Raw genomic sequence first — 18,305 nt, 5'->3', positions numbered from 1 at the left:
ATGCTGGCATGGTCACAAATGGACACGTAACTCTAATTTCTTAAAATATTCTAGTGTGCACTGTGTAGTTCTCTTATGATCAGAGACTAGATTTTCAAAAGGCAGAAGTTCTGTTGGTTGTTCAGATGGTGTTTTGACCATTTGTGTATTGTTTATCCCTTGAGTAGTTTTTTTTTTGTTTTTTTTTTTAACGAATTCCATAGTTGTTTTGAAGAAGCAAATCCTTAGTTCAGTAACAAGCATAAGCTTGTACAAAGCTGCTGGTGAATAATAAGAAAGGGTGGAGGTGAAAACATCAGTTGTCTGAAAGAGAGTTGGTTTAAAAGTTGGGGTTTTATGCTATCAGTTTTCTTTGAATATACTTAGCACCGTTAGCACAAAATGTGTGTTATTCTGCTTCTAGAAGTACAGTGAATAGACACAATCTTGAGCCCTTAAGGACATGGCATTTCCAGTTGGATTTGAGTTCTATGGTGTTGTTTTCTGTTTGTTGTTTTTAATGTTTCCATCATTAAGAGTGGCATAGACAAATTCTCTGATATTTTTAATTTTAATTTTTATTTATTTCCTGTAACGGCTTATTTAAATGCAGAGTGCTTTTACTAAAGGAAATAATGTAATGAAACTTAACTATTGTCTTGGGCTGGGTAGGTTGAAGGTCAGAACTGCAGTATTGAAATGCAAGTCTGCAACACAGGGTTTCAGTGAAGGACGCTGGAAATACTTTCAGAACTTCTTGGTGTCCGAGGGATCAGCTGTTGCTTTCTGATAGCAGCAGTTTGTTAGCTTCAGAATGCTGCAGTGATTGTGAAAACGTCAGAAGGGTACATCTGAAACATTGTTTGTGAGCTTTTCATGTTTCCTTACATGTGGGTTTGTGGTTTTTTGTTTGTTTTGGTTTTGTTTTCCATTTGTTATTTGATAGCACATCATCTCATATTCATCCCAGCATAGAAAACTGACAGATCGCATCAGAAAAAAAAAAAGAAAAAGTAACTGTTTCTTTTGTTTTCTAAATGACCGGTAATTTCTTATTTCACTCTGTGAAAAACTGTTATGTTTAAATACTGCAACTGTTGGCTTCTACTGAAAGTCTCATTTCCTTTTCATAAATGAAACAAGAATACTGGGCCTCCTGCATTCAAATATGAACAAACCTAATGAATTGTTTTGGAAACTAGCAGGTTTACAGCAGATTATGAGTCTGCCTATTTAAATAATGTTTCAAATGGATCAGGTTGGCTGATGCACTCCAGACTGGATAATAAGATAATACATAGATCACACTTAAGTGCAGGAAGCCTTACTTGTGTGAAGACAATATTATGTCGAGACCTTATTTTTATAGGTGTCCTAAAATGGTAGGTGCTAAGAAGCCCTTACATGAAGGACTAAAGGCTGAAAGCTGAGTATTTTTACAGTCTGTGATGTCTTCATATGTTACTGTTGATTTTCTGGAAAAATGAGAGTCAAAGTGCTGCTATGAAAAATGTTTCTTGAAAGGGTACCTGATAGCTTCAGCTTAACGTAATCTCATTAGTGTATTGGTTATTCTCATTCAGGTTAGCCCTATCCAATTTGTTATGACAGCAAAACAAAACCAGCGAGGGTTGACAGAGCGTTAATGCTGAAGAGAAGCAGACATCCAGGAATCATGTTTATTGTAACTGGTTTAGATTAATCTTACTAAGGTAAAAATAGGAAAATGCTTTAGATGAAGATTTCTATATACCTTTAGAAAAAGTTTTTCTTGAATCATTGCTTGGCAAGGGTTCTTGGAAGACAATAGTCTTATCTGGTAAGCTGTCAGTGCTGTTTCACTCTAAAAGAAGAGTCAAATTGAAGTTGTCACTGCCATCAAGTGCCCCAGTTGAAGGACTGAGACTTTTAAAAATTTCTTACGGTTGTTAGTGTTTAGGTGTTTGAGCACTAAATTTAGTCACTGAGTATGTTTAGGGGAGGGAATAGCCAACAATTCTGAACAACAGAGTCTCTATAGAGAATGTTGTTATGCCTTACTTGGGATGCAACTTGAATAATAACTGTATTATGTGAGAGAACAGGTTAGAACCTTATTGTACAAATGACAAATGGGAAGTGAGTCTTCGTTGTGCTTTCTTTGACTTGATTTTTTTGTCCTACTGAGTTCTGCTCAGTTTGTTTTACTGCAGTGCTGCAATGGACAAGTCAAGCAGAGGTGAGCATCTGACTGAAATTTCAGCGGGCACATTCAAAATGTTGTTCTGTGTTACAAGTCACTCAAATAAAACCTGAAAGCTGCTCATTTCCATTAAATTCTGTTTTGATAGATGCTTGAAATTAATAGGACAAAAGTGCTGAAAAATGGCTTGAATCTTAAAATTACTTTGTCACTTCTCTCAGCATGAGCTAAACAGAATTGTGAGCTACTTAAATTCTACTGACCTGCAAGTGCTTTAGAACTGTTACTGGCTTCCTTTTTCTATTTCTTAGATTAACTTCTTAATTTTAATTGGGATGTGCGCTATTTTTGAGTTGTTACTGTTTCTGGTTTTGTTACTGGAAAGTTCAGATACTCTTAGCTGAATGTTTTATCTCCCCTGCCTTAATTCATCAGTTTAATCCACTGGTGGAGCTCATGTGAAGAGATCCATTTTAGAGGACTAGCAAGTTAATATTTGCTATTTCTTAAGTGAGACACTGTCCTCTGTGTGCCTTTTGCAAGCAAACATTGACAAGCTTAGAGGATATGCAGCTGACGTTAGAAAGCTTGGGTGGGGACTACAAGGAGCTGGCAAATACTATAGAATTTAGTGCCAGGCTTGCTGACACAACAGTACTTTACTTGTAGAAGTTTTCTTCAGGCTGCTAATTCTGTCTTCAGAGTAACTGGAAATGAAGCAGTGTCTCTAGTGCCAAGTTAATATAGCAAAAGGAACAACTTATAGGAAATTGAGAATGGTCTTATTACTAAATATTTCTGAAGATTTGAATTGTGGAAAGAAACCAGCAAACTCCTCTCATACTGAAAGGATGAATTATGAACCTTGTCATAGAGTGAATGCATTGCAGAACAAATTCCATCTAACTGGAGAGTGTCAAAAACAGCTTGAAGAAGGAAAAGCTAGCTGTGCTGTGTAAAACGTCTGTAAATATTGAGCACTGTCTGTTTTATATCACAGTATCTGTTTGATTCACCAGTTTATAGTCATGTTTCCTAAAGCACATTTTTAATAGCTTCCCTTAACCTTCACATAAAAATTCCTAACATCAAGTATAGTTAGACATTGAGAAATGCTATATTCTCAAATGAGAACAGTTGCTGTAGTTTGTTTACCAAATCACCTTAAGTATAAAGTGTTTTGGCTTGAATCTACAATACTTCTGGTCCTCATAAAAACCTAAGGACTAATAAAGCAAACTTTTAAGAGATGTGGAAATCCAGCTTCTGTTTGTTTTGCAGAAGGTAGAAAGTAAGTATACCCTGCTGTCTCCAGATTTGTCTGTGGAGAGGGTTTTGGGGTAACATTATGGAGAAGAGCCTTTGAAGGGTCAGGTGGTGGTGGTGGAAGTAGTCATGACTGACTTAAAAGACAGAAACTGGTGTGATCTTGGTGGAAGTGTGCTGCCTGATTATATGAGCATAACAATATTTTTTGGTTTTTAGGATCACTTACGGATTTTTAGAAGAGCTTTTCTTCTTATTTTTTCTTCCTTTTCCTGGAATGCCAGAAATACTGAATAGTTCCAGAATAAGAGTCAGAAGCTGAATTTAATCTGTTTTGCAGCTTTGCTGCAGTATGCCATGCCATGTTAGCTTAAATATTCATAGAATCATGGAATTGTTTGAGTTTGAAGAGACCTTTAAAGGTCATCTAATCCAACCCCTCTGCAATGAACAGGGAGATCTGCAGTTAGATCATATTGTTCAGAGCCCTATACAGCCTGAACTTGAGTGCCTCCACATATGGGGTACCCACCACAACTCTGGGCAGCCTGTTCCAGTGCTTCACTTCCCATAATATAAAAGAAAAAAAAGCCTTTTTTCCATATATCTAATCTAAATCTCCCTTCTTTAAGTTTGAAACCATTTCTCCATGTCCTATCACCACAGACCCTGCTGAAGAGTCTGTCCCTTTTTTTCTTATGTCTCCCACTTAAGATACTGAAAGGCTGCTATCAGGTCTGCCTGGAGGCTTTTCTTCTCCGCTCTTAAGAGCCCCTTCAGACTGTCCGCTGAAGGGTTCTCTCAGACTGTTATCTCAGGGGAGGTGTTTCATCTCTGGGATGATTTTTGTGGCCCTCCTCTGGATGCGCTCCAACAGGTCTGTGTCTCTCCTGTACTGAAGACTCCACATCTGGATGCAGTACTCCAGGTGCAGAGTAAAGGGACAGGATCATAGAATCATAGAATTACTCAGGTTGGAAAAGACCTTAAAGATCATCAAGTCCAACCTCAGCCCAACCATAGTACCCTAACTCTACCAGCTCTCTGCTAAATCATATCTCTGAGCACCACAAGGGATCACCTCCCTTGGCCTATTGGCCACACTTTTGATGCAGCCCAGGATATGCTTGGCTTTCTGTGTTGTGTGGACACATTGCTGGCTCATGTCCAGCTTGTAATCTACAGTCCCTCAAGGTTCTTTTTGGCAGGACTGTATGCAATCTGTTCATCCCCTAGCTTTTATTGATAGTAAGGATTGCCACAAGCCAGGTGCAAAGTCTTGTACTTGGCAGACTGTTTAATTGTGAGTAGAAGAGAGTTGTCTCAAGTGACACTTATGCAGAGCAGCTTCGTTCACTAAGCCTGTTGCTGCCTGTGGTTGATGTGATACTGGGGAGCAGTGGAGCATCCTCTTGCTACATCAACAGTACTTCTAGAACAGGGTGTGGTAGTTTCAGCCAGGCTTCTCAGGTTTACATCTGAGCACCATACCTGAAGAAAACTGAATTTTACTTTTGGATTAGGGTAAAGAACTTGATTTACAAGAAAAGATTTAAGGTTACAATGTGGATAGCTTAGTTATGTTTAGGAGAGGAGTATTTGTGTGCATTTATTAGAAGATTCTGAGAGGAAAAGAGAATGTTTTAGTGTGAAAGTCTTGGGAAAATGTAGAGGATTAAGTGCAAAATAAAAGAATGATCAGAAGACGCTTCCTGACACAGAAGGCTTGTGGTGGATGGAGCAAGTCTCTCCAACAAAGTTACAGAGACTTGGTTGCTTGGCATTTTTAAAATTAAACTGAGGATGACATGTGAATGGGCATTGGGAAGTCTGAAGATGTGCTTCAGTCTTTGTTGAAAGAGTGGTTTTATGAAAGAACTTTCTCTGTATTGTGAAATTACGAACTGTTCTAGTGTCTGATCTAGCTTCATGGAGTGAAGAAGAGGAATTAAGCAAGCCAAGTCTGATCTACTGATGATTCTGCTTTGCTTTGTACTGTAACACCCTCTAATACTGAATAGAAAAAAAAAAAAAAATGTCATGCCACTGAAGACAGTATATTTTTACTTCCTTTTGAAACACGATTGTTACATGAATTAGGGGCTTTTGATGATCTCTAGAGGTCCCATCCAAACCATACAGCCCTGTGATTCTCTTGGGTCCACTGCTCAAGCCTGTCTATATTATAGTACCTTTAAGGTAAGCAGCTGCATTCTTTTCTCCCACAAAAGTAAAATTTCAGCAGGAGTTTTAAGCTGCTTTGCCTACAGCACTTGGATGGCAGTATTTTGTACCTGTGGGAAGCTCTGTCTTCAGCTAACTTCAGAGTAGAAGGTTGTCTCTGGCCTCCTGTTGCCTGATTATTGAGGTGAAGTAAAATGTAAATAATACAGGAATACAAGTAAAGGTTGTTTTAAATCATGGAGGTCTTTTTTTGCTATAAATAGTCTAAAACTGATTGAACAGAGAACACTTTTGTAGTCTTTGGAAATCTGTCATCAGTTCAACTCTGCAGTACAGTGATGTCTTTCAGATCAAGATTTATTTCCCGAAGACAAGTAATTTAAATTTTGCATACTTAGAAGCAACGTTTTAAGTGGAACGTTTGAAAGCCTGTGTAGCAAATTCCTATGCTCTCCATGGGTTCACCATATCAAGGGACATTGCCAGCTATGGTTTGCTGGGGCTTTTGTGTGCTACTTTGGATGACTTGTTCACATCTCTCTTTGAATGTTCTTTATCGTGTTGCAAACGTTTTTTTTTGGGTTTTTTTTTGGTGTGTGTGTGTGTGTGCTTAATCACTCCTAAATTGCTACCTATGGCATTTTCTCTCAGAGTATGTTAAAATCTCTAAATTTGCATTCTCAACAAATCCTGAATTTAACAGTGAGGATCTACCATGGAAGGGGCTTGGAGGATGTGTTCGGGAAGAAAAGCTTTTTAACAACAAATTAATTTCCTTTCAGTTCATAATAGGTAATCTTTGGAGAATGTTAAGTCTACTTTGGACGCTCAGTCTTGTTAAATAAAAGTGAGTCAGCTAGCTGTAATGGTGACCCTTTGTTTATAGGTGAGGGGTTTCTTGGTCAGATGGAAATTGTGCAGTATCACTGAAGTAATCTGGAGAGTGTCCAAAATTTAAACAACTTGATTGCTTGTATTCTCTGTAGCTTGCTTAAGCATTTCTGTTTACAGATGTGTAAAGTCAGCTATTTGTTGCATAGTGAGACTGCACTTCCTTCGGGTTCCTTAGCTGTGGTCAGCTGAATTCTTTGGACAAGAGTTGAATTTTTCTTAATGTAAAGTCTGTACAATTTGCCGATAATAGCTGGCAATGAAAACGTGCAAGGTTGAAGAGAATTCTTGGGGGAGAGAGGCTCTGGGGAGACCTCACTGTAGCTTTCCAGTACTTAAAAGGAGTGTATAAACTGGAGAGGGAATGATTGTTTACGTGGGTTGATAGTGATAGGACAAGGGGGAATGGTTTTAAACTAAGACATGGAAGGTTTAGGTTAGATATAAGGAGGAAGTTTTTCTCTCAGAGGGTGATGATGCTCTGGAACAGGCTTTCCAGAGAGGTTGTGGATGCCCCATCCCTGGAGGCATTCTTTCTATAAGGTTAGCATGAAATAATGTCTGCTGTTGTATTAAGCATTTTGGACTTTGTTCTTCATCTTTTTCTGTATGATTCTGGCATAAAGTGGAATGTAAGAGTGGCGAATTATCCACTGCAACTTTCATGCTTACACATCAGAAGTGAGCACTGTCATCAACTTAGTATGAATGTGCAATTTCTGTAGAGCATATGGACAAGCATGCCTTGACTTCAGAATGTTTTTTCAGGAGTATAGCAGCTGACACAAGCTTTCTTGAACACTGATGCAATCTGAGTGTTCCTTTTTTCTTTTTTTTTCAGATGGAGCAATTATCAGATGAAGAGCTTGACCATGGTGCAGAAGAAGACAGTGATAAGGAAGATCAGGATCTGGACAAGATGTTTGGAGCCTGGCTAGGAGAACTGGACAAACTCACACAGGTTGGGAGGTTTCAGTCATCTCATAGAATAATTATAAATAATTATTACATATTTATTTTCAATTGAATTCTAACTACTTTAACAAGTATCTTTTTGAACACTTCAGATGGGTATGAATTAAGACTTTTAGATGTGGTGCTTTGTCAGGGTCAAGTATGTATCCTCAGCTGTTTCATTGTGTGAGCGTAGAAGATGCCTCTTAGTTAATTAGCACTACCACTTGGAGCAGGACTAGCTGTAACATATGACCAACTTAAGAGAGTTCTGAACTAAGTACTCAATTTTCCTATTTCCAAGTTGTTAAATTCAATTTTTACAGTCTGATAGTTACACCTTTCTCAGAGGGTGCAAATCTGTTGGGAAACTTTTGTCTTCTTGTATATAGAGAAATGCAGACTTCAGCTGGCTAGTGCTAGGCTGTATCTCCAAACACACAGTTGGGCATTGTCTAGTGGTAATGTAAGTCAGTCTATTTGTTGCACCTGAACAGCAATAAGGAATAAGTGTGAATGGTGTCAATGAAGATGTGCTCAGGTCATCTAATTCACCCTAGGTGACCATTATTCCAGAGTGCTTTTCCAGCATCAGAGTGGCAACTAACAGGTCACCTCTTGACATTTTTCTAGTGCTTCTTCTTTCCTTCACAAGCAAATCTTACATTTTGCATGATATGCCAGGTTTCGAAGGTGAAAGTCCATTTCTCTGTGACCTCCTGCTTTGTTTTTTCCAGCCATTTGTGCTGGCCCTCCTGGACAGCGTATTTCATTTTCTCATTCTTTGTGATGTAGATTTTAGGTAATGATGTGATGCTTCAAGTTTCAATAAGCTAGTTGGGAAGAGGCTTCTCTCATCACTTCTTTACTGTAAGCTTGGGGGAAGAGTCTTCATCTTACGTGAAGACTGACAGAAAATAGATTCAATCATACAACAGCACATTTCAGATTCAGTCTCATGCATATTATCTTTGGTTTAAAGGACCTACCTGCAAATTCTAAATGCAGATGACCTTTTAAAATAGGGTAAAATGGGGCAATAAAGAATCCTACCTTTTCAAATGAATAGAAGATACTGTGAAATAAATATACACCTCATAATTCTTAGTGTCTTTAATTCTCTGTGAAAGGCTTTTAATGGTGAGAATCCTTTCACAGAGCCCATGCCTTCAAGGTACCTCTATTGAGAATCTTCATGTGGAAGCACAATGGATAATTGGTTTTAGACTTTTGTTCGTGGTTTCACTTGAGCAAATGTGAGTAACTTCAAAATACACGTACTTTCACTACAGCTCACAGCTGTATGTTTAGTATACAGACTTTCTGCTGATATCTGAATTTGTCCTAATCCATGCAAAATGCTTAAAATATACAAACAAGTAGTGAAGGGCAGGACACAAGCTGTTTGTTTCTTGCTTATGTATTGCCATGCCACACAGTCTGCAATATAGCCATACAGTTGCACTTCTGTCTTTTGTAACTACTGAGAAGTGACATTTCCCCCAGAACTTTGAATAACCTCGTAATATTTTGTATAAACAAGTTAATGCAGTCTGTTGTGTCTCAGATTGCTTGTTTGGTAAATAGTTATGTCTTGATTCAGCTGAGCTCCCAATAAAGGGGCGTGATTAAATTTAATGAGCTCCAAAGGGCATTCTGGTGTAGTTTTAGCATTTGTTGCTATTTATCAGCTGCACTCTGAAAGCAATGGGAGAAGAAGAATTTTGTCCACAAGTTCCTTGAACTTATAACTTCCTTTTCAGATTTCCTATTCCTATTTGCTTACTTTGGGAAGACTGAAAGTAAGACCTAGATTCCTTTCCAGACAGGAATGCTTTTTTAAAAGATATGGAATTGTTAAGATGCCTTTGAGATAATTTAAATTCACTTCGCCCTCTTTAACCCTTTGCCTAGTGAAAGTATTATAAAATGCAGCTGTGAAATTTTCAACATGTGAGCAGAAACTGCACTAGCTAGTGCTGCTTCAGTTCTCATCAGCTTCCAAAACTGAAATTTTGCATTATTAATTATGGAGATTGTTCTCCAGTAATACAAGAGCTGCTCTGAAATTAATGCCACCTATTTCATTATGTTGGTCCACAGTATCAGAGGTGGATATTGGTGGTACGGAGGTGGGGGTTGAGCCTTCCCACCAGTATTCGGTTACAATTTGTTGTCATCTAGCAGGGGGCAGCCTGGCAAAATGGTGTCTGACATGGAGGTGTGTATGAAGCAAAGGTGTGTTGTTGAACTCCTCCTTGCAGAAAAAATGGCACCCATTGAAATTTGTCCATTCTTGCTGGCTGTTTATAGGGACCAAGCAGTAGATTTGTGCATGGTGAGGCAGTGGGTGGTGCATTTCAGCAGTGATGTCAACAACAACAACAACAACAAAAAAAAGAAGCAATGTTCCAGACAGCCAAGAAGATTTTTCCAAGCACAGCATGCAGGCATTTATTGGTTGCTGGTAAAAATGCACAGCTAATAGTGGTGATTATGTTGAAAAATAGTGTTTAGTAGCCAGGAATTTTCTTGATCAAATAGTGTTATTGTGCCCTTTATTTCCATGGAAATAAATAGGAGGCATTATATTTGGAGTGACCTTCATAGTATAGTATATCCCAGTTATTTTAAAGAATAGAATCATAGAATAATTTTGATTGGAAGGAACCTTTAAGATCATCTGATTCTAATGCCCTGCTATAGGCAGGGATACCTTCCTCTGGACCAGATGCTCACAGCCCCATCTAGCCTGGCCTTGAATGCTTCCATGGAGGGGGCATTCACAACCCTGTGTACTAATGCTATTATTTTTAAATTTAAGAAAACGTACTTTGAATATTTTTAACCAGAACCTATTTGCTCTGCTTTGCAGGCAGCCTCTTGGTTTAGTTGGAAGGAATGATCCCTATTGTGCCTGCTCTGTTTCAAGTTTTCTTTGTTGCCTGTAGGGTTCTATTCTGATATTTTTCAACTGTTCTGTACGTAATAATATATAAGCTCTACTAGAGCTGTTTTTTCCACATAATAGAAAATAATCTTTTGATGCTAGAAGATGCTCTTCTTTTAGACAAACATGTATTTGGGAAAGCTTTATTATTAGAAGTGTTGCTTTTATTCACACTCTATGCAGGCCTGTCAAGCAACACCAGTAGCTAGATACTCCATGTAACACTTCTCACTCTGGGGGTGTCATGCAACTTTTGGGTTACCAGTTGGATCATAGTGCCTTACTGCTAGTGGTTAACTGTGAAGTTTTATGTCCTTTAATGTAACAACTGGATGTTTTGTGTAGGAAGAGTAATTGTCTTTTGATGTCATGTTTTGTTTTGTGATTTTTTTTTTTTTAATCCCTTACTAGATGTTTTTTTGTTTTTTTGTTTTTGTTTTTTTTTTGTTTTTGTTGTTGTTTTTCTTGTAGTTTTTTCCCAGAACACTTATCATCTTTGGGCGGGAGTCACTTTCACAACTCAGTATTTTTCACAGAAAATACGAGAAAAAAAAACCCAATTTAGTAATTAAAAATCCCTTTTATAAAAAAGTAATTCTCCACTGAGTGCTTTTCTGTGCTTTTACCATGGATATGCTTTTTCCACGGGTATGCATTTCTTAGAGCATCACAGTTTGCATGTTTTAATACCTGTGTGATTCTCTACAGTGAAGTTCTTATAGATAAATCAGCTGTGTTTCAAAATGAGCTGGTATGTAACACCACTGAAACGCGCATTTGGAATTTGTTTCCTTCCTTTTAATTCTGTAACAAAAAAGAGATTAATATCTTTTCTGCAACAAAGTCTTTGTGATATAGTGTCATGTTGTCTTCTTTTTTTCTCCAGGATTTTAACTAAAAATTTTTTTTGCCAGGAACATTTTTGAAAAATTGGTAGATAGAGTTTATTTTTTTGAGGATTTCTTTGTCAATTTACATTCTTCTTTACATTCTCATCTTTTTCAGAGTTTGGATTCAGACAAGCCTGTGGCACCAGTGAAGAGATCACCTCTCCATCAAGAAACCAACCTTGCCAACTTCTCATATCGCTTCTCCATGTACAATTTGAATGGTTTGTTGAATTATTTACCTTCTACTTCTATTTTCTCTTTAACTTAAGAAAAGAAAAATCAAAAACTCTGTTTCAACCGTAAGTGAGAACATTATGAAACGTTTTCAGAGAATGTTAAAATACACTGTAGCTAGAAGTGAGAATGTTTGATTACAGCCTTGCTTTCTGATGGCAGAGAATTTTGAATACTGTCCATCCTTGTCTTTTATAGCACCTAGTATCTAGGAATTGTAGTCTAGTATTTATAAAGAAAACTTGTTCTGGGATCTGGTCTTGTGAAAAAAAGGAATTAATATGTATTTGTTAAACAAGAAGAAAAAGCATCTTGCTTCATGAATGCATGAGAATGCTTTCATGTCAAACAAAAATCATACTTTTCTTTGTCTTAAAATAACTTTTTCTAGTTGTAATACAGGAAGCCTATAATTTAAATGTTTGAGTGTGTATATAGTATTTTTTAGTGTTGCGAGTTGTTTTGTTTGCTTGTTTGCTTTTAAAGTAATATCACATTTTTTCACACTGTTTTTAAAGTAATGTCACATTTGCCTAGCAAAACACATTTCAGTGAAAAGCTGAAGCATGATATATACATTTTTAGTCATATCTGGTCACAGGAGAGCAGTTTCAACATTTCAAATGTAACAAAAAAAATCACAGGTTTACACACACACACTTATATATACTTTTTATATATATACTATATATACTTATATATAGGTATATATATAGGTTAAATATATAGATATATTATTATATTTATATATAATGTAAATATATATAATATATAAATATATATATATGTTTATCAGTGAGGACAGGTTTTACAATATAGATGGGGAGGGGAAATATTGCTTCTTTGGCCCAATATTTCAGTGGTAACACAAAATGAAGAGCTGCATTGAGAAATATAGCAAACCTGCTCATACTGAAAACTCTTCTTTATTGCAGAAGCTCTGAATCAGGGGGAGACTGTGGATCTAGATGCCCTCATGGCTGATCTCTGCTCCATAGAGCAGGAGCTCAGCAGCATTGGGTCTCATTCAGCAAATAATACTGCAGTGAAACACCTTGCCACAGAATCCAAAGTTCAGAAACCACCTACTAGCCGTCCTTCTACTAAGCATGGCAGTATGAAAGGACTATCGTCTTCATCTGGTAAGGTTACTAAACCATCACATGCCAATGTTTCTTTGGATGACATCACTGCACAATTAGAGAAAGCTTCCTTGAGCATGGATGAGGCAGCCCAGCAGTCTGTAGCAGAAGATGCCAAACCAGTAGTTAATGCCCAGCACAGAAGGACAGCATCTGCTGGCACAGTGAGTGATGCTGAGGTGCGATCAATCAGTAACTCCTCCCGTTCCAGCATAACTTCTGCAGCTTCGAGCATGGACTCTTTGGATATCGATAAGGTGACAAGACCTCAAGAACTAGAGTTGACATCACAAGGACAACCAGTCACTGAGGTAATGTCATTAATTTAATAATTCTTTTGCTGTTGTTTTCTTCAAGCTCTTTTTTTTCTTCCTTTTTTTCCCCCCTTTTCACTAAGGCTGATACTCGTTGCTAAATATGCTCCATTTAACAAAGCTGATTACAGATCAAGATTGCTATTGCATGGGCTACACACTATGGCTATTTTTTTTTTTGCTTTGTCTATCTGCAGGGAATCTTAATGTAAAAAGAGTTGTTCTTGTTTTTTATGAACTTTCCACATGTTTTCCCCTTCTACTCATGTGTTTTAATGTTTTATATTTAAAGTTTTTCTTCCAAGTAAATCTTATATGCTGTTTTTAAGATAGAAGAAGTGTACAGCACTGAAAAAGGGAATGAAAAGTCGAATGACATTACTACATTCATGTTACTGTATGCTCAGATTACTGCATGTGTGTCACATACTATGAATATCTGTCTGGAGCTATGACAGGAGTTCACAACTTCTTAATATTCCTCTTAAATGTATGGCAAGGAGAACTCTTCCAAAGAATGCCCAGCATGGAAAGCCAATTGTCATGGTAGAGAAATACCAAATCTGAGATTTTTGTTCCTCAGCACTGGTTAATAATAATCAGACAGCAATTTATATATTTTTTTTAATTTTTATTTATTTTATTTATTTATTTATTTATTTATTTTGTAACAACACAGTGAGTTTGAGAAATGTTGAAAGTGCTGGTATGTTACATGAGGAATTGGGGAAAATGTTCCTGTGAATTTAAGAATTTAAGGAGAACCAAAAACATGAGTTCACTTTCAGTTTTCTCTCTACCAAAAAGAAAAGAGGAACAAGCTAAGTTTGTTCAAATCAATAATAAACACTAATTTGAATGAATTGAAGAAGTTATATGCTGAGGCACTGATAGGATTACCCTTCCAGTCTCCCAGTTTTCAGTTCTTCACATGGGATAAATGATTAACAAACCACCTGCTCCACTTACGTGACTGGATATTGTTGAATCAATAGACACAGTTCCAGAAGTTGCTTTGTCTTCACAGGAAGCTAATCCATATTGCTGCAAGTGTTGCAGTTACTTTCTCAGTTGCTTTCTGAGCTCTCAGTGAGTGACTTCAAGGCTCAGCTCCTTCCTCCCTACTCACAGAGCTCTTTAGCCATTTGAGAGCTGTCTTTGTAAATTCAGTGATTGCTTCTCAGAAGAATGTGGCTATTGTTTCTTTGTCCAGATAAGTTGCTAAGAATGACTCCTTCAAAGGAGGTAACCAGCAAGTGGTGTTAATTTGAGAGCCAAATTCTGTTCTGGAGAGCAAAAACCTTTTCAGTGATCAACAGTGTTGCTTTGTTCCACACTGTCTGAGCTGTCTGGTCATCTTAATTTCGGTAGCCTGAGAAAAGTATTCATCCCTGAGATATTTTCTACCAAGTTTACAGAATTTATATTAAACGATTCATTATTAAATCTCTTACTTGATGGGACTTTTAATATGAGGCTGTTTTTCTTGTCTCACTGATGGTGATACAGGTGTTGGAAATCAGTAGTTCTATATCAGACAGCTGAACAGACAGGAGCTGCAGTCTTTGTACCTATGACTTCTACCTAATAACTACAAATTGCTTCACTTATATAATGAGACCTTGAAATAAAATATTCTTATCTTATTCTAAATGCAGAAACATTTGATTCCCACACAGGTAAATGAGATTTGTTCAGAGTTTTGGCAGATTCAGTAGTGGTGATTTTTCAATCAAAGGAATGTTATAAGTGGGCCAGAAACACAAGGATTTGTTGGTAGAGTCACTGGGCATCAACAAGGATTTGTTCATTTAGTGGCTGAAAAGTACTGCTTAGGGCTCTGTTAATCTTCACGTCTAGGTTGTGGATCAAAACATTCTTCCTTATAGGACTGAATTCTGTCCTCTCACCCACACAGTTGATGTGGTTGTACTGTTTCTAATGAAGAACATCACTCAAACTGTGGGAGTAGCTCTGGGAGAAGACCTGATGCCAATGTGGGGGAAAAGAAAACTGGCAAAACACCAAAACCATGTGTCTTTTTATTATGGAGAAACTGGGAGAAGCATTACTTCATGACTTTAGCAGATGCATTTTTGATTTGTTATTCCCACCTGATGCTTTAAGTTTGCTCTTTTCTTTTGGCCTGTCTTCCCTGTGGCCTTTCTTTACTTGAGCTGACCTTTACGATTTTTCTTTGCTGCCATAGTTCTTATCAAAGAGGTCAGTGACTTGGCAGCTCTGCCCTTTTGACTGATCCACACTGTCCACTCCAGGCAGTGTAAGGACTTAAAAATAGATAAATAAATAAAACAAAATTTGTCCTTTCTTCCACAACTTAGTTTTATAGAAATCACTAGAGGAAGGGAATAACATAAAGTATAATAGAAGACTTCTGGCAGGGAAAATGCTTGCCTGAAAAAGAACATTAAGCTTTGTGGCTACTATCTTGAGCTTTCTGTCTTAGAAAATAATTCTGCAGCATGTTTGAGCCTCTTTACCTGGAAATGTAGGGAAATGCTTTAAAAGGATGGCAATGCAGAGGTACACTGAAGTTATGTGTAGTCTGGTACCCTATGCTAGTGATATGTATGTAAAGATCTGCAGTTCCAAAAATGATAGGGAACGAGGGAAGATTGCTGATGTGTGCTGGTACGTAGGAGGAGGGAGTGCATAGCCAAGAGCTAGAGAGTATACATCTCTTAGTGGTAATGGGATTCTTCAAATCTTCTTGCAGTAGGAAAGGCACCTGTGTTATTCCTTGTTCTAGCAGTCTGCCCTGTATGGGCTACATGATATGGAAAATGCATGAGCATCATGACAAATAGTGGTTCTCATTGATCCTGTTCACCAGGACCATCCTTGTTCTTCTAAATGTCCTGAATTTGTATGTGTCACTTTCTGGGGAGTTGACTGAAATTCCCTGGGTTGTCTAAAATCACAGTTTTATTTGTTGCCATCATTATCTATTTTCTGTCTTTCTTAATGATTCTTAACACTATCTATTTGGATACTGTGAACATTACAGGAGAAATCTTTGAAGTCATTACTCTCACAATCTTTCCTTGGTGGAACCAAGTGTTGTCTGTCTGCACTTGTGTTCTTATCTTTGCTCTTCTCTAAACACTGCTGAGTGAGAAAAGATGCTTCCACCTCCTCAATGTTCTGTCCCCTAGAGTTCACTCAGTTTTTCTGCAGTTTTTTACTCAATTTAAATTTGCTTTTCACAAAATTATTTCCAAATCTATGCTCCAACTGTATTCTTTAAATTGGTAGGTCGCTTTTTGTCATCCATGTTTGTAAATCTGTAATGAGTGGCATCCACTTCAAATGTTAATTTCTGCTTATCAGATAGTTTACTTGAATGTAGAGCTGAACGAGTGATGTAGTAGCAAGAACAAGGGAAGAAGTGATGGCTAGATGAGTAACTTGTCCCCTTCACCTTCTGATACTGTTTCTCCATTCCTTCTGTACCCTTGCTACCAGAAATTCTCTTTTTGCAGTGCTCTATGCTGGAGCAAAAGGAGAAAGAAGTAGTGGAGAGAGAATAGAGAGTTGTGTTGATCATGCTTGCATAGCTAGCGAAAGGCCTGTTCATGATCAGTCACTGTTGTTGTCCTGCATATGCTTAATGAAGACATCATAGATAAGTTTCAAGTCTGCCATCTGGTCTGGCATAGTACAGCATCCCTCACCACCTCCTTCCCAACAAGGTGGAGTTATTTATGTTTGTAACCCATTTTGCATAACTGTGACATCATGACTTGTGTATGAAGATAAATTTCTAGTTGTGTTCAAAATAGTTAATGGAAAGTCATAACTTGAAATACCAGTAGACCACCTTTTTCTTCCTTTTTTTCTTTTTAAAATTACTAGTCACAAAATGTGAAGTTGACAATAGAGGAAAATTGTGCATTTGTCATCCTGAAGCATTTCTTTGCCTTTCAATTTTGCTGTCCTAAGAAGCATGAGCAGTCCAGTTTTCAGATGTTCTTGAAATAAAGGTAAAATAACTCTTTACTTGCCAGTTTTTGGAGGAGGCTTTCAAAATACCTTCTGAGTTAAATATATCAGTCTATGAAGTGTAAGCAGTGTTTAGCAGTGTTTGTGTTCTGGTAATCAAGTATGCTTAACAATTCATTTTGAAGTTTATACATGATAGTTAAAATGATATTCTTTGTAGAAAATCACAGATCACAGAATCACAGAATCACAGAATTACCCGGGTTGGAAGGGACCTCAAGGATCATGTAGTTCCAACCCCCCTGCCTGGCAGGGCCACCAAACATACACATTTACTAGATCAGGTTGCCCAGGGCCCCGTCCAACCTGGTCTTGAACACCTCCAAGGACGGGGCATCCACAACCTCACTGGGCAGCCTGTTCCAGGACCTAACCACCCTTCTAGTAAAGAACTTTCCCCTAACATCCAACCTAAATCTTCCCTCCTTCAACTTAAAACCATTTCCCCTAGTCCTGCTATTATCAGCCCTTTCGAAGAGTTTACTCCCCTCCTGGGAGTAAGTTCCCTTCAGGTATTGAAAGGCTGCAATGAGGTCACCTCGCAACCTTCTCTTCTCCAGGCTGAACAAACCCAACTCCCTCAGCCTGTCCTCATAGGGGAGGTGCTCCAGCCCCCTGATCATCTTTGTGGCCCTCCTCTGGACCCTTTCCAAAATTTCCATATCTTTTTTGTACTGAGGGCTCCACACCTGGACACAGTACTCCAGATGGGGCCTCACAAGAGCAGAGTAGAGAGGGACGATCACCTCCCTATCCCTGCTGACCACCCCTCTCCTGATGGAGCCCAGGATCCCATTTGCTTTCCGGGCTGCCAGAGCGCACTGCTGGCTCATGTTAAGTTTCTCATCTACCAGGACCCCTAGGTCTTTTTCAGCCGAGCTGCTCTCAAGGACAACTCCTCCCAGCCTGTACAGGTGCCTGGGGTTCTTCCGGCCCAAGTGCAAAACCTTGCACTTTGCCGTGTTGAACCTCATTAGGTTCACCCGAGCCCAGCTTTCCAGCCTGTCAAGGTCCCTCTGAATGGCATCTGTTCCCTCCACCGTATCGACTGCACCACTCAGCTTGGTGTCGTCAGCAAACTTGCTGAGGGTGCACTCCATTCCCTCATCGATGTCATTAATAAAGATGTTAAAGAGCACCGGTCCCAAGACAGACCCTTGAGGGACGCCGCTCGTTACCGGCCTCCACCTGGACATAGAGCCATTGACCACCACCCTCTGTCTGCGGCCTTTCAACCAATTGCTTATCCATCTAGTTGTCCACCCATCAAATCCACCTCCCTCCAATTTGGAGATG

The 18,305-nt window shown here is 38.4% G+C and overlaps 1 protein-coding gene across 6 annotated transcripts in view; it reads left to right on the top strand.

Annotated features, from left to right (window-relative positions):
* The window catches only part of RAPH1 (Ras association (RalGDS/AF-6) and pleckstrin homology domains 1), a 178,645-nt gene that overhangs the window by 130,421 nt on the left and 29,919 nt on the right, over nucleotides 1-18,305 (top strand). For all 6 annotated transcript variants that reach the window (XM_015868252.2, XM_015868251.2, XM_015868246.2 and 3 more), the window contains 3 exons: nucleotides 7,344-7,463; nucleotides 11,412-11,517; nucleotides 12,466-12,983. In XM_015868252.2, coding sequence (XP_015723738.1) covers nucleotides 7,344-7,463; nucleotides 11,412-11,517; nucleotides 12,466-12,983 — 744 coding nt within the window. The remainder of the gene's footprint in view (nucleotides 1-7,343; nucleotides 7,464-11,411; nucleotides 11,518-12,465; nucleotides 12,984-18,305) is intronic.

Source organism: Coturnix japonica, chromosome 7 (assembly GCF_001577835.2).
Source record: "Coturnix japonica isolate 7356 chromosome 7, Coturnix japonica 2.1, whole genome shotgun sequence".
Lineage (NCBI taxonomy): Eukaryota > Metazoa > Chordata > Aves > Galliformes > Phasianidae > Coturnix > Coturnix japonica.
Note: the sequence above shows the minus strand (reverse complement) of the source record. Positions and strands in the feature narration are given on the sequence as shown.